Genomic DNA, 16039 nt, shown 5'->3' on the forward strand with positions numbered 1-16039 from the left:
TATTCGTCAATACAACAATATTATGACTCAACAGCGCACAGATGTCTTTACATCAAAACAAAGCCCTTCTTTACCCAGGTGCATACATATTAAAAATACTCAACACTTGTGTTCACTATTAAACACACAACCGTAATAGACTGTCAATATTGTTGATTCAATTAACACAACTCGAGTAAGACGCGCGCCAGACACTATATGCGGAATAGCGTTTGTACATCACAGTAGCAGCTGTTAAAGAAGGTCACAATATCTTTGCCGGCCACTCAGTTACTACTCGTTAACCGACCGTAACACATATCACATATGTGACCATCATATTATTTCCCACAATAACCGAACGTAAGTACAACATTATTATTTTATTAACAGATAGATTTTTCTCGAAAAAAAGTTTTTGTTTTATTAAAAAACATACATTTTTAAATATAACAAAAACTTACTTACTCGTTTAGCATACATACTAAAATATAGTAAAAATGTTATTAAAATAATAAAAAAATAACATTTTTTTTTTTAAGAAAATCCAAGCAAAATAATAATTGTAATGATATTTTCATCTAGAAATTCACCTTAAAATATACCTTAATAAATTGATCCCAGAAAATTTTAATTCATATCTCTAAAATCTCCTGAACATTTGTTTAACATAATATTTGGTCAAACTAAACAGCTTAAAATATTTTAATAACGTTTTTCTATAATATTTTTTAAATTAAAATAATTGTTTTCCTGCTGGGTAGACTTGTTAGAGTGGGATTTATACACAGTCGAAAAGTGATCTCCTAAATTAGAAACTATAATTTTTTTTATGATCTTAAAATGTTTTCATTGTAAAAAACACAAACATTGACACTTATGAAACTAACATTTCTGAAACTAGGATTTATCGCTATAAAGGACCTGTATTGCCAAAATATTTTAATGGAACCGGTATAAAATAAAAAAATCGGTCACTCTATTTAGGCGGACGTTTCTTTTACAAAACTGACCTATAGTATTTTAATATCTGCCCATGTTTAACTAACGGGCGTCAGTAGTAAAATACATATGACAACAGAAGCCACACGCGTTTGAGGTTCAATGTCAAATTAATAAAATCCACTCGAATGACGTCACGAAAATATTAGTTAGTCAAGGGTGTAGCCTTTGGGGGTGACTGGGGGAAGACGTTACTTTTCAGTTTTCTCCCTTGACCTTTGTCGCGTTTACGATGCAACTTATCTGATTATCTTTCGCATAAACTACAACTGTAATATTACTTTATATTACCTTATTTAAATTTGTATAATTTATGTTTGGTCGAAGCGGAAAATATTTAAAATGCAAGGTTTTATGTGTTTTTTTAATGCTTTGATTGCGAAGGGAATCACAAAAATATTCAAGTAGTAATTAATCCGTCACAAATTCAAGGCGACTATTATTCGTCAACATTAAAACAATATTTTGTCTACTATTATTGGCGAACCTTTTCTAAACATATTATATAATATATTAAGGCGTCAGCAGTCGAGTCATGGTTACCTACTGGTAAATGGTCGGCATTCGCGAACTGTTGATGTGTGTACTTATTATGCTGACTGGCCATCATTGGCTAATTGTAGATATTTTTCTTTATTTGACGTTTACAGAAAATAAACTTTCGTGCGTTTAGGACAAACGCGGTCTATGTCGACCGAAAGAGATTAGCGTGTCTTTGGGTAGTCAATCCGTGCCACAGCGGTCGACATTAGGATAATCACCTCGCACACAACCATTGATTATATTATACAATAATAATATAATACAGTAATTATTCATATTGTACCTTTTAGAACGAACAAATGTATGTACACTCAGTTCATTGCCTTAAGCGGCAAGGATTTTTTCGGAGAGAACGCGATGAATTATAATATATATACATTGTTCGAAGAAAATGTTTACTGACCCACCTGCCCTTCTCCCCCCTCCCCCCTAAGGATGGGTGGAAGAAAGAGATTCGAACGTGGTTTCTGATTTGACACTTGTGACTTGACAGAAGACCAACAATTTTAGAGGGACAAAAAACTAGGTGCGAGTAATTTTGTACTCTTATATTATTTGTTGTATAATCTTGTTTTGAACAAAAGAAGAAATCAATTATGTTGTTTTATTGTTATTATACTTACAAGTGAATATTAAACTGAAGATTATTAAACTGGACGCGGGTTCACTTAGTAAATTTTAGTTCTGTATTTTTTTGTAAACGCTCAAATAATAACAATATATTGCAGGATGGACAATGGACTGTCCGGCACCGACCATAGCTGGTTCAAGTATTTCCCGAATGCGATCAAATCAGCGATGTCGTGCCGGAGTCAGTCAGTATAACTAAATTCCACATTAAAATATCGAACAAATTTCTAACCACAATAAGTAATAACCTTTTTATAATACGACTAAACGGTGATATACGGATATACCGGTTACCGCTATATTAGGATGCAAGTATGCACACTATACGCATTAATAAATAATTCGTATAATATTATGTAAAACACAATTATTATTTTATTTTTTATATTCGTGCTTATTTTTTTGATATTTGAACATTTGAATATATATATATATATATATATAGTAGTTATTTATATATCTTATTACTCCAATACGCAAGTAAATATGTATTGTGTAATTGATAAGTATTTTGAATCTTATATTAATTGTGTCAAATATCTTCAAACAATTAAAACGAGTCACTTTTTCCACATTAACTTGGACACTTATTTCAAGTATAAAATCAGTTTGCAATCAATAATTAATATTCACTTTTTATAGAGATTGTTAAGTCCATTAACTATTCTAAATCAGAATGATCTTATCGTGTACCTAGTCATTGTTTCCTTTTCTGAGACTATTGCGATTAACTCAATTGGATACAAATCTATAGTAATTAAATTAAAATAGCTCATTGATCAATTGGCTACCTAATTATTTATAAAACTGATCTATATTAGCAACGAGAAGTTAATAGTGGAAAAGACTCTGTTATCTTTTCATTTTAAATTATAGACTTTAACTTACCATTTTAGTTTAAAAAGTTGACAGGACTCTGGCAAAAATAAATTAGATAAACATTTGAATATTGGCTAATGTTGTAAAATAACACTAAATCTAATTATTTGAAGAGAAAAAGAGTGTTTTATCTTATCACACAAATCACCCTAAATAGTACATAAATATAGAAAAATCCTACCTAGAGAAAAGCCTACCTGGATTTGCCAAGTATTTCGGCGGGCCTATCCACATACCCGTGCCCATGCCCGCAGGACACCTAGGTAAAGCGCCAAAGGCCGTTCGCATAAACAATACTGAACATTTAAGATTGCTCTAACAGTACTATATAGCCCGTAGATGTAATGTACCTTGAGTATATGTAAGCAAAATATATATATATAATTAGTGTTTTCACGGTATTCTAGGTCAACGGCAATGTACAGAAACTTTGTGAAGTCTACTAGGGACGTCATGTGCGTGGTTTGCTGCTACAATCCGGACTTGAAGCCGTATGATCGACTGCCAATAGCGCGTTGGGTCAAAGTCAAGATGACCCTGTACTGTGGCGTGGTATTACTCTCGCGGTTATGGATCTGGTTGGGCAGATACGGCTGGTGGTTGACGACACATTTGCTGAGAGTGTGCGATTTCTATTGGTCGACTTGGGGTCAGGGCTTTGAGGAATCCGACGTAGACGGCCCGAGGTGTGAGGTACAATGTGAAGTGCTATACGACCCTGGACCCGAGTCGACCCTCATGGACGTAGTGTTCATACACGGACTCAGGGGTGACAAATTCAAGACATGGAAACAGGGCGTATGGAAACAAGTAGTGCAACAACCCGAGCCCATGGTGGTCCGTAGTGCAGTATCCACGCCCTCTGAAGTGTGCAACCGACTCGAGAGGATGGCGACTGTGGAAGAGATCAAAGAATTTACCAACTGCTGGCCTCGAGATTGGCTGCCATTAGACTGCCCGTACGTGCGAGTCATCACCATTAGCTACAGTACTGACCCCTACTTGTGGAGACCCATTTGGCTTAGGAAGTCTATCAGGTAAAATCATTTATCTAGTTGTTCCTCATACAATTGGACGTTTCTCGAGTTTCTTTTTCTATACCTAGTACTCAAGAATGGCTTAGATCTGGGGTGTCCAACCTTTTTTTTTACGGCGGGCCCATTTAAACAAATATTTAAGCAGTTAACGCAATTTGTCCGTTAACTGGTTTTATATCATTTTTTCGAAGAACAAACATTTGTGACGAATCTCCTCGTGGAAGGTGTTAACTTATAGTTTACCCCCTACCCTAGTCCTATGAAGGGAAACGAAAATTGGCTAGATTTATAAATAAGAAAGCTAAAAATATTTAATTTGTTAATCGACTCTAGATTTTAAATCACGCGCCGACACAGTGGCTAGAAATTGGTCAGGGGTAGGTGCGTGTTAAAATGATGGATAATTCAGGTTGCAATAATAAGAATAGGTACTTTTTATAATTTTACTTCATATATTGGTCAATTTGAAGTTAATTTTGATCAACAGAATAAAGTAAAAGCTATTTCGTTGAACAAATAAATTGATTTACCTACTTATAATGAATTTCAAAATGTTTAATCATACTATGCGTACATTATTACTGATGATTTGACAATTGATTTTGCCTCTCTACTTTTAACGCTGAAATGAGAATTTAATAGTTCAATGACTTCAATTTCTGCTCATTTTATACGACCATATTATATGATTTAATCAAATATTTTATTATACCGTCATTTAAGTTTAATAAAAGTAGGCTGGCTATTTTATGTCAAATAATGCACAACTTTGAAAATAAAAATGTCTTTACTCTTTGTCAAATGTAATTATGTATATTCATATTTAGTTTTATGTGAAATTAACAACTTAGACGTTGTCGATGTCATCTATTATACTCAACATATTAAGATATTTATACATAACCGCAATCGTCAATGGTCTGACTACAATGTCTGTTAAATATTTGATTAAAAAAAAAATACATATATGTATATATTTCTAAAAACACTTTTACCATTTATTATTATAGTAAACAATCTATTCTGTCAAAAATATCGTTAGTTATTTTATACTTTCTACAATTTTACCAAAGCCAATAAAATATTAAATTAGCACAGATTAGTTAAAAAAAATGTATATCCTTTTATAATCACAATTGTTAATAAGTAAACACGAATGTATAACATAGGCTCATAAAAAAAAAGTTTGATGCCATGTATACGATACCTATTATTAAACTTTATCTGTAGGCCCACGATTTAGCCACGAATATAAAATATATTATATACATATTGTGTGAATATTTCGTATTTTAGTTTTTACACTGTAAATAATGTACAGCTATGGTCCCTGACGGTAGTCTATAGTATTAAATATTTATATATTTATAGTCGTGTGAATTTATTAAAACGAATTGTACAGGAGTCCAATGAAAGACAGGGGATTGGAAATGATGTCGCTCCTAGGAGACTGCAACGTCGGACAAAATCCTATTACCTGGGTCGGCCATTCTAAAGGCGGATTGTTCATAAAACAAATATTAGTGCTCGGTACCTCTTTATTCTTTAATATTATGTACTCGAGGGCGTTTTAACCACGTGTAAATAATAAGAGGCATAAACTATAATTATTATTTTTCAGCCAATCATAATCATCTGACCCAACAAATCATAACGAGTACGAAGGGTATACTATTCTACAGTGTTCCACATAACGGCTCTCCCCTAGCCAATATCAAGCTGCCGCTATTCCAGAGGTCCATCGAATTACAAGAACTCGTTAACGGTAAAACAACTAAATAATTTAAACGTTTGTGCCTATTTTGAATACTTACTGCCTCTAACTTATGTATAGATCGATATTAAAACCGTATCTTAATAATAAATAATAAGAGTGATTTAAAATGTTGATGTATGAAATAGCTACAATAAATTTGAATTGATTTATCGATAAAAGAAAACTAATGAACAATAATAGCGTAATTAGTTGATCCGTGAAAAGAAAAAATTTAGATTTGTATAATAAAGTATGGTAAATTGCTAATAGTTATTTGCTATCTATAAACAGAAACTTAAATGAAGATCATTATTAAAATAAAAAAGATAGGTATTTAATAATTTTAATAAAATTTATAGATTTGGAATTATAAATTGTTGGCCATGTCTTGTTGTGTTGTGAATAATCAATAATGAGTGGTCAGTATTGTTTTTATTTAGACACCCAACACATACAAGGATTACAGAAAGAATTTTATGAAATTATCAATAATAACGGACAAATACAAGTGAAGAGTTTTATTGAGACCAAATTAACATTAATGAAACTGATTTACTTGAGAATTGTATCTGTACAATCAGCAGGTATAAAATTATATACGCATGAACATTTAATATTAAGGGTTTTATGTATAATTGTATCATTCATTTTTGTATTCAAGATCCTGGACTAGGAGATTTGTATGGCGTGCCGTTAGACCATCGGAATATTTGTAAACCAAAAAATCGGTAAGATCTTGCTTAAAAAATGACATAAATTATGAATCTAAAATTAAAAATAATTTTATGTATTTAAAAAATTTTTTTTAATTTTTTGTTACTCTCATTAAGTAGTTCGAAATTACTTTTTATACGTTGCAGGAACTGTTTCCTATACCAAGAATTGGTAAACATGATCCACTCTTTTAAAAGACCTGAATAATTTTAAACGCTGTACAAAAATGTGTGCAATATCAAACATTCAAGAATAAAAAAAATAATAAAAATTGTCATATACTTGTATATGCTTAGAAAGTAATTTATATTTTATTAGATTATAGACTGACATTATTTATATAGATATTTTTATGTTTCACGATAATAATATTTATCTAATAATAATTTTGATAGAAAACTATGGAATTGTATTATTAACTTTATTGTATTATATTATTAATTATATTTATAATATTGATTTGAGTTGATAAAAAAAAAAAAACATTAAATAAAATAACCAATATTGTCATTATTCTTCGTTGTAGCCAGTTAATGTAAGAAGTGTATTGATACGCCTTTTTGATATGATGCAGACGTCAATCTAAAAAAATAAAAATTAAACATAAATTGCCAAATAACAAGCGAAATATTGCTTTAGCTTCGATGGGAAGCTGAGAAGTTATTGTTTTTACAATGATGTGTTGTTACTTTTTTGTGTCTAGATATCTACATCTTATAAACCGCTAAAATAATTTCTTCATGTAGTAACTCTATGAATAATAAATTGTCTCCAAAACATACTTCGTTGGTCCGACATTTTAAAATGTTTTCCCTCACCCTTTAAAATAGTGAAAAACGGCTAAAAAATTTACATATTTTTCAACTTAAAAATACAGTGCTCTATAACTTTTAAAAATTATCAAATTGACCTAGATAGATCTAGAATGAGGCTATATTGTATACAATTTTCTTAAAAATCTTAGGTCAAACTTTTTTTTATTAAGAAAAAACTAAAAAAATAGAGAAAATTACACTTGGACCACAGTAAATTTCTAGGTTGCTAGGACCGATAGAATCAAAACAGTTAACCGGTATTGAAAATATTTTTATTATATTGTCAACTACGATGTATGGGTAACAATGGCAACAAATTATTATAAAAGGTCTGTCATCCCCAATCTGATAAAGAATAAAAATGATCTATTTTGGAAAAAAAGTAACAAATAAAATAGTACATATTTCAATTGCTTGAAATAATTAAAAAATGTTCTAAGTACTATTAATAAATGTATAGAAAGAACTAGAAACTGCTCTTTTGTAAAATTGTCATTATAAAGCTGCAACATTTTTTATTTAAGCCATTGATTTGTAATTTAATTTATGTTACATCGTATTTTGTAAAAGCTTTCCCTAACAAAAGTGCAAGCAATGATTCATATTCTCTAATTGGCACTTATAATTGACAATTTAATCATTAACTTTTTCATTTGCGCTTTATTGTATGTTAACTAACAGAATCATTCAACAAACCCACAGCATCTAAGATTAAATAAAATGATTAATTAATATTTAAAAAATTACATAAAATATCCATTGATGCAATTACCAAGTATTGTTGCTGTATAATATTTACGAGGTAGTAGAAAACCATTTTTCAAACAATCAAATGGCCACTATGTATGGCCATAATGCCTACTCAGAAGGGTTTCTTTACGTACAACTTTTATATCTAAATCAGAAATAAAAATGAGATTAATAACAGTTACATTATTGATGTAATATTTATAGTCTTTCATGGAATAAAATCATTTGTCATTGATTTATTATTATTACTGCTAAGTTATTCGATAGACATTTCATTGTTACATCTTACTTAGTGTTTCACTCTTGAATAATTTTGCCAATATAATATTTTTGATAGGAACTTACAGTATTCATGCCTAAAAATAATTTAAGAATTATAATTATTAATAAATCACAAAATGAATACACAAAAAGTTTATAGAAAAGTTATATATCAGAAATACAGAACAATTTAAGACCTTTATAAAAATATACAATATATTGTACAATGTTACTCGTAATCTAAAAAAACAGATACCTAATAATTTTAATATTTTATTTGGGTGAATTAAAAACTTGTAAATTATATTAATATCCCATTCTTGTGCATCATAAATGTTAGTTTATTATAATTTTTATAAATAATTGATTGAAAATTATTTAAGTTATATGCATTCTGCAATTAATGAAATGCTAGCTGGTCATAAATAAATAAATAAATAGGTATTCATAAAAATAAACCAGTAGGTTAGTTATTCTAAGTTAAAATATTAGTTGAACAAACAAATTGGAATACTGGTTAAAATTATCAATTTTTTTATTCCATTCTATACATTTTACTCAAAAGTATTCTATAATTTTACTTTTGAAAATCGAATATAAAATTGACGTATACAACTATTGATTTTGAAACAAATTAGTTTTACTTATTTAGGCTTGTTAATGTTTAATATAAATTAAAACATTGAGGTAAATTGTTTACAATTGTCATTTGTTTTGTTTTGGGTTTGCTAGTTGTTGCTCAAAAGTAATTTTGAGTAGTGTTAATAAAAATCAAATCCTAGATTTGTGCCTGTTCTTATATTAGAATATCGAATCCATTTTTCATTTTAGATTTTCAAAAAATAAGATATAGATAAATATTTTTTAGTCAATTTTTTAGTATGTATAATATAAACAGCTGTCAGATATACATTTTAAAAATTATGCAATAAAAAAAAAATTATACATTGTACGTACTTGATATTATTTAACTGCAATGTAAGTAATGTAACTATTTGAAAACATAATAAACATTTAGCAAATTTAAATTCAAAGTTCCAATATTCATAATAATTATTATTGGTTACTACTTTTTATTTCTGATAAAGAATGCTGTTGGGACTAGAGATAAGAAATAAAATTATCAATATTCAGATGGGATAAACTATGTTTTAAACCCTGGTAGCACTGCGCGATATGGCGTCCTGTGGTCACGATTTAAAGCCCCTGGATACTGACCATTTTTAAGGAGTTTTGTATAGGCAATATTTAAGAAAAAAGTAGTTTTAATACATTTCGACCATGTCAATTAATTTACCGGTTAATTTGTAAAAGCATCATGGTATTATTTTTAGTTTAAATCATTTTGTCTATGAGTAAAAGCCATTTTAGCTAATATAATAGTACATTTTTTGTCCATCCGTAAGTAATCTGAAAACAGATTTGAATTTGTCATGAAGTTTACTGGAGATCGGTCAGCGTACTTTTTAGATATCTTATTCCTACTACGCATAAAACACGTTTGAACATTTTATAAAAATTCAAATTCAAATTTGGAAAGGGTTAAAATTAAAAATTGAAAAAAACGCTCTGACCGATCTCAAGTAAACTTCATAAAAAGTTCATATCTGTTTTTAGATTGCTAATCGGATCACTGGTTAGACCTGTGCGATGGACAAAAAAAGGTGTGTTTTAGCTGAAAAAAACGGTCGGTATCCAGGACCCTTAAGATATTATTTTAAATCGTGTATATGGTTAAAGCTTTCAAATCGTAGTTCTATAGTTTGGTTTAGTTACTGGCTACTGGTTAGTACTAGAAATAATATTTTAATATTGTAAATTGTAATGGTTGTACAATGTACATACAGCAGCTTAAAGTAAATTTTTAGTAACTTTTTCAACTTCTCATCAACTATTGTCTTGTGAGAACGACCATTCATGTAATAGAAAATTTAAAGAAATAAAATATAATATTATGTTATTAGTTTCGTGGACCTACTTTACCGGTAGTTTTCACCATTTAAATCCAATTTTGTCAATAGAAATTGGAATGACTGAAATATTAAATGATTTATTATTTAAATTTTAACTAGGCTTATTACATGCGCTTCAATTAATACACTCACTGTATATTATCAAAGCGTGCTACTTACAATTAGTATGGTAATTTTATGTTATTTTTTACTTTTGATGTTTTCAACATTTTTCAAGCAAAGGATACCCTGGTTTAACACAACATATTATGGGTATGCTGTAGCAACAGTTGTTTACAATAATGTAATGTATTTTTCATTCTTTTTAATTAAGATTATAGTTCATTTTTGACACTATAGAATTACCTAGGTATCTCTTTGGCTTATCGACATTTTTCTCGATATTTCCTTGTTTGTAAGGAAATTATTTATGGTTGTCATCTTTTAGACTTTTTGAAAGATTGCCTCAAATATAGTCTCAAGTCTATATTCTTTCCTAAGTCTATGTTCTTACCTATGTTCAGGAATTTGTCTTTTTAGATATACGGATTTAAAAAAAGAAAATAGGTCATATCATTTGTCTAATGGCTTAGATTTATTTATTAATTTTCTCGAGTTAAAAATTAAAACTAAAACTTGGAATAGAAAATGATAAATTGGACAAGCGTTAATTCAATCTATTTGCTTGCATTGTGTAGCTGTTGAAGTTGTTGTGCTGGTAAGACTACATGGTACTTAATCATCTTAGATCTTAGCGTGACTATAATTTTTAGAAAAGGAACCCAAAACCGTTAAATCACTGACAGTTAGAGTAATTTAAAGTAGCGGCATGAAATGAAATAAACGATACTATTATAATAATATATATTATTACGTTTTACCACGATGGTGAAGCTTCGTTAGTTAAACGACGGAATGGCGACTATACGGTGTGTAGATATAAATATATGGTATCATCAAAATATAAGTATTTCGGAATTTAGTTTTCATAAAACGCACCAATCATTAAATTTATAATTATTATTAATGTTAGGTATTAAGAAGGATAACTTATGCTGCTTAAGAAGGTACGTGTAAGGATTTATATCCAGCGATTGTTCAACTTTCAGTGTGCAGCAGATATTATATTTATCTCTCAAATTAATTGTTTACTGTATCACATTTTACGCTTAGGTTAGGGTATTTTCTATAACAGCGACCAATCCCTACTTACGTTCTTCTACTATTACAGCTAATAAGTTTGCTCGATGATTTTCATAAAGAATTTTTTATAAATACATTCTTAGCTTCACATTGAATGTAATAAAAAAATAGCATTATATATTCTTTTTGAGAATCTATTTTGATCGACAAAAAGCATAATAATTGTTCATATGATAAAAAAAACTTCTCATACAGTAAAGTCGCTGGTGGCTTTTTAAGTACGGTTTTTATTTGACGGAGGCGTGACTGATTTGTATTCCATAGAATAATCGACTAGCTTTGATATATTTTTTTGACAATAGTTATAGCGTTTCAACGATGATACTTACAAAATAGTCAGTTTATCAAAGAAGAAGAAATGTTCCTAGATTTATGATGAAGAAGTGGATTAAAAAAAAATATATCCATGCAGTACTTTAGTGCTTAGGTTAGAATTTCCTATCGAATAAATCGGTTAACTTGATTTTCTTACGGACGTAAACACATTATTGATCATTGTTTATACTTTTAGTTTTGTATTGAAAATAAAAAATTTAATTTAATTAAACCATATCAATCAATATAACAGAAATTATAGTTTTATAACAGCCAAATGATGGATTACGCAAAATGGACTGTTTTTAACTTGTGAGTTATGATTCATTTTTTTTATATTTCTGAAAACAAAATGGAAACTATAATACAATTAACAATAAATTATAATTAAAATTGTATAATATAGTAAATACAATTTAAAATTAAACGTTTTAATTTTTGTTCATGTTTTGTCTATAGTACAATGATTTCTAAGAATTTTATTCTATGTTATTATTACTATTTACTTTAGGGCCCCTGGATACCGACCGTTTTTTCAGCTAAAACACACCTTTTTTTATCCATCGCACAGGTCTAACCAGTGATCCGATTAGCAATCTAAAAACAGATATGAACTTTTTATGAAGTTTACTTGAGATCGGTCAGAGCGTTTTTTTCAATTTTTAATTTTAACCCTTTCCAAATTTGAATTTGAATTTTTATAAAATGTTCAAACGTGTTTTATGCGTAGTAGGAATAAGATATCTAAAAAGTACGCTGACCGATCTCCAGTAAACTTCATGACAAATTCAAATCTGTTTTCAGATTACTTACGGATGGACAAAAAATGTACTATTATATTAGCTAAAATGGCTTTTACTCATAGACAAAATGATTTAAACTAAAAATAATACCATGATGCTTTTACAAATTAACCGGTAAATTAATTGACATGGTCGAAATGTATTAAAACTACTTTTTTCTTAAATATTGCCTATACAAAACTCCTTAAAAATGGTCGGTATCCAGGGGCCTTTAAACAATTATTATTATGACTATCAGTTTGATAGTTATTCTTCATTATTTATTGGACATTTGAGTCGAACACTTAAGCAATATTATACATCTACATTATATAATTCAGCAATCGCTTTTTTAAGTTTAGAGACAACCTTATAAAATTAATATTCTCATCGCGTTATCATATTGAGGAGATTCATTGTTAAAAGTATTTCTGACACTAGAGCATATGAATAAACAGCTGTATCATATTTTTATCGCATTTCAATGACAAACTATCAGTTCTTTTAATTTTTGAAATTGTTTTTTAGTCTCTCTTCTCTTCGGGCAATAATACTAAATATTTCGTTAGAGAAGTATTTTTTGCTTTTTACTTGAAATTTCTTTTGTTTTTTTTGTACGGAGTTTTTCAAGCGTTGATGGAGGAATCAGACTTATCATTTCTCCTTCAAGCTGTTTCTTATTATTATTTCTTTTCGTTACTATTTTATCAGCTAGGTTCCAAATTTCGTTGAGTACTTTCGGTGGGATTTCGACTTGATTTATTATTCCAATTGATTTAATAAATTAAGCAGCATAGTTATGTAAGAACGGTTGGCTTTTTAATAATTTGTCTATTCCGTCTTCCCTTAAGTTGAAATCTAGAACACTGCCGTCTCGAATTGATTGCCATCGTTGGTTGGATACATTTTTTAAATTTGATTAAAAAACATTTTTATCATAACAGTTGACGATACATAATGTAAAAAATACAACTAATTTAACGTAAGGATTAATGATCACGGGGTTTACCAGACGTAGTAAACACATTTCATGCACTACTATATGCACCGATATTGTTTAGTCAATGTGACGGATGTTCCTATTTAATTATATGTTTACTAGTTTATCATGCACGCCATTTAATAAGAAACCAATATGATCTATAACATCAGCTATTATCAGGAAGGTTATAATATTCATTATCAAAAAAAAGATTAATAGCTTTTAAGAAATATTTATGTTTGCAAGTTGAATTTTATTTTAAACTCGTGTCACGATAGTTTTAGTTCTTTTTACAAAACAGACGTAATCAATTAAGGTTATAGTCTAAACTCAGTTATTTTAAACATAGCGAAACAATTAGTAACTTTAGCTCGTGGTGATTAAAGTGAGAATTAATTTTATTATTTTGAGATGTGCTGGTTGTTGCCATTGGTTCCGCTGTGTAACAAAGTCAGACGTGTAACAAAATTGCATAGCTGAAGTGCCGTCATAGCGTGAATATTTTGAAATGTAGGTGAGGTTAAATTAGAGTTAAAAAAATTACTTCCCGATTTTTTTTAAGAGAACAAAGATCAATCGATTCTGGTTAAACCAATGAGTAACCACTATACTTCACTTCTTGGTATACAAATATTAGACGAAGTGTTTCAGTCAATTATTTCATTTTTTTAAAGACAAAATATGAACATTTTTTACCGACTTTGATTTGGACTTCACTTTGATGCCATTATAATATGTACACGTTTTATATGTGAGCTATTAGTAATAATTTATATCCTTCAATAAAATGTAATAATTTATAAACAGTACAAGTTTTTTTTCATTTTTATATAAAATAAATATAATCATCTCTTATCGGCAGGTTGGTCAAATTTTTAATGATTTTATGTTGCTCATTTAGTTTTAATTTCCGCTTTTATCTTTGCTTTTGTGTAAAATATATTTTACTTAGCGATCCCATTGAGTTAAAATCCACTGTTAAATCGAGTCATACGATGTTAACATTGTATAACCCCGATTCATGTTTAACAGTATGGCTTTTGTAAAAAAGGTATTCCTTAATGGGTTTTTTAACAGATTGTATAATATGATAAACGAGTTTACATAAAAGATCATAAATATATTTGGTTTTTAATTTAACACTGTAGCTTATTTTTATAATCGGGGTCTTACAAAAAAAAAAATTGTAAAAAATAAAATATATTAAAACACGAACATATATTATGCGCCACATATTTCACTTTTCACATTCCAAAGAAAAGTTCCCGCTTTAATAATAAAAATACTTTTGTGGCATTCACTGAAAATTTACGTTTTAGCGATTTGGTTTTGGGAAAACAATTTAAATTTGGTTTCAAAAAATTCAAACTTTTTAAATACAATATAGACGTAAGACGTATGTACTTTGTCAAAATAAAATGAATGTTGTATTTAGTATAGGCCATGTTATTGCAATTTGAACTTTACATAAACACTTTTGAATATTTAAATTTATATCAACAAGTTACGTTTTTTCATAATATATAATTATATATTATACTATTTATTTTAATACATTATTGATAAATATATTTATGTAGTGGATTATCCTAATCTTCAACCTACAATCAAATCGGTCATCTCAATCCCTGTATACGCATATCCACCGTACTTTTATTTTCTAGCTAACCTGACCAAATTTGTTTGACCTATTTATACTTTTTATTAGTTATTCTATTTATATTCGTTGCAATTGCCACTCGTATTAGTTTTCTCTATCTCTTTTAGGCATAAAAATGTTTAAAATATTCTCAAGTATTCTCATTACTTTTTTTATTGATATTAGTTGTTTCTAAAATAGACATTTAGTTAGTTTATACTTTAGTTACTCCACTCAACCACATCAAATTATTTGATTCAAATATATACATATTAAAACAGTAGAATTTTGTTTATATAATTTATTTACATAGTAATAAAAATTAAGTAAAAAAATGTGCACAAGATTACATGTAAATACTCATACTTCAACTGATAGTATTGACACAATAAATAGATTTTACCTTAATATGCAGTTGTTGAGATTCGATATTTGTATTGTGGAATTTATTTATATTTTCTTTTAAATTTGATTCTCTGCGATAGTATTAAAACCAATATTGTGTCATATGCGTAATATATTATAAGAAAATGTAATTTATATAGAAGACATTTGGTTTCGATATTCAATTTACTCTTCACAGTTATCTTTTTCTTATAATAAAGAGGACCGACATTCTCAATATTCATAAAACACTATACATTATCTCAAATATTTCAGGTGCGGCTGACATTTTCTACCCTACTCCATCACTTCTTTATTTTATTGTTGGTCTCTCCAGCTAACTATTCTAAATGCAATACATTTTCTAGAAAAAGTTTTTAAAATTAGTTTGATTTTGACATTTATAGGCCATTAAT

At 28.7% G+C, this 16039-nt stretch overlaps 1 protein-coding gene and 1 long non-coding RNA gene across 9 annotated transcripts; one reads left to right on the plus strand and one right to left on the minus strand.

The window, feature by feature from the left end:
• The first annotated feature begins 182 nt into the window (after positions 1–182).
• On the plus strand, positions 183–6962 carry LOC126833721 (protein SERAC1). Of its 6 annotated transcripts, none has more exons than XM_050565221.1 (9): positions 183–342; positions 1815–2050; positions 2253–2339; positions 3441–4070; positions 5473–5600; positions 5692–5835; positions 6267–6410; positions 6488–6554; positions 6687–6962. In XM_050565221.1, the coding sequence occupies exons 3-9, from the start codon at positions 2254–2256 to the stop codon at positions 6745–6747; spliced, it is 1260 nt and encodes a 419-aa protein (XP_050421178.1). In that variant the 5' UTR covers positions 183–342; positions 1815–2050; position 2253; the 3' UTR covers positions 6748–6962. The 6 variants fall into 6 exon arrangements, with proteins under 6 accessions (XP_050421178.1, XP_050421179.1, XP_050421182.1 ...); XM_050565225.1 differs by having other exon boundaries at positions 189–342; positions 2253–2394; XM_050565222.1 differs by lacking the exon at positions 1815–2050.
• A 39-nt stretch (positions 6963–7001) lies between these two features.
• Positions 7002–9436, minus strand: LOC126833726 (uncharacterized). Of its 3 annotated transcripts, XR_007685006.1 has the most exons (5): positions 9324–9436; positions 8395–8461; positions 8128–8250; positions 7230–8060; positions 7009–7122 (listed from the first exon to the last, which is right to left on the minus strand). It is a non-coding gene; the product is annotated as an uncharacterized LOC126833726 (long non-coding RNA). The 3 variants fall into 3 exon arrangements; XR_007685007.1 differs by lacking the exon at positions 7230–8060 and having other exon boundaries at positions 7002–7122; XR_007685005.1 differs by having other exon boundaries at positions 7008–8060.
• Between the last annotated feature and the right edge of the window lie 6603 nt (positions 9437–16039).

Source organism: Adelges cooleyi, unplaced genomic scaffold (genome assembly GCF_023614345.1).
Source record: "Adelges cooleyi isolate 19-005CV unplaced genomic scaffold, UGA_ACOO_1.1 ACOO_flye_CR_arks_rails_tigmint_CR_PRNA_2, whole genome shotgun sequence".
In the NCBI taxonomy this organism is placed as follows: domain Eukaryota; kingdom Metazoa; phylum Arthropoda; class Insecta; order Hemiptera; family Adelgidae; genus Adelges; species Adelges cooleyi.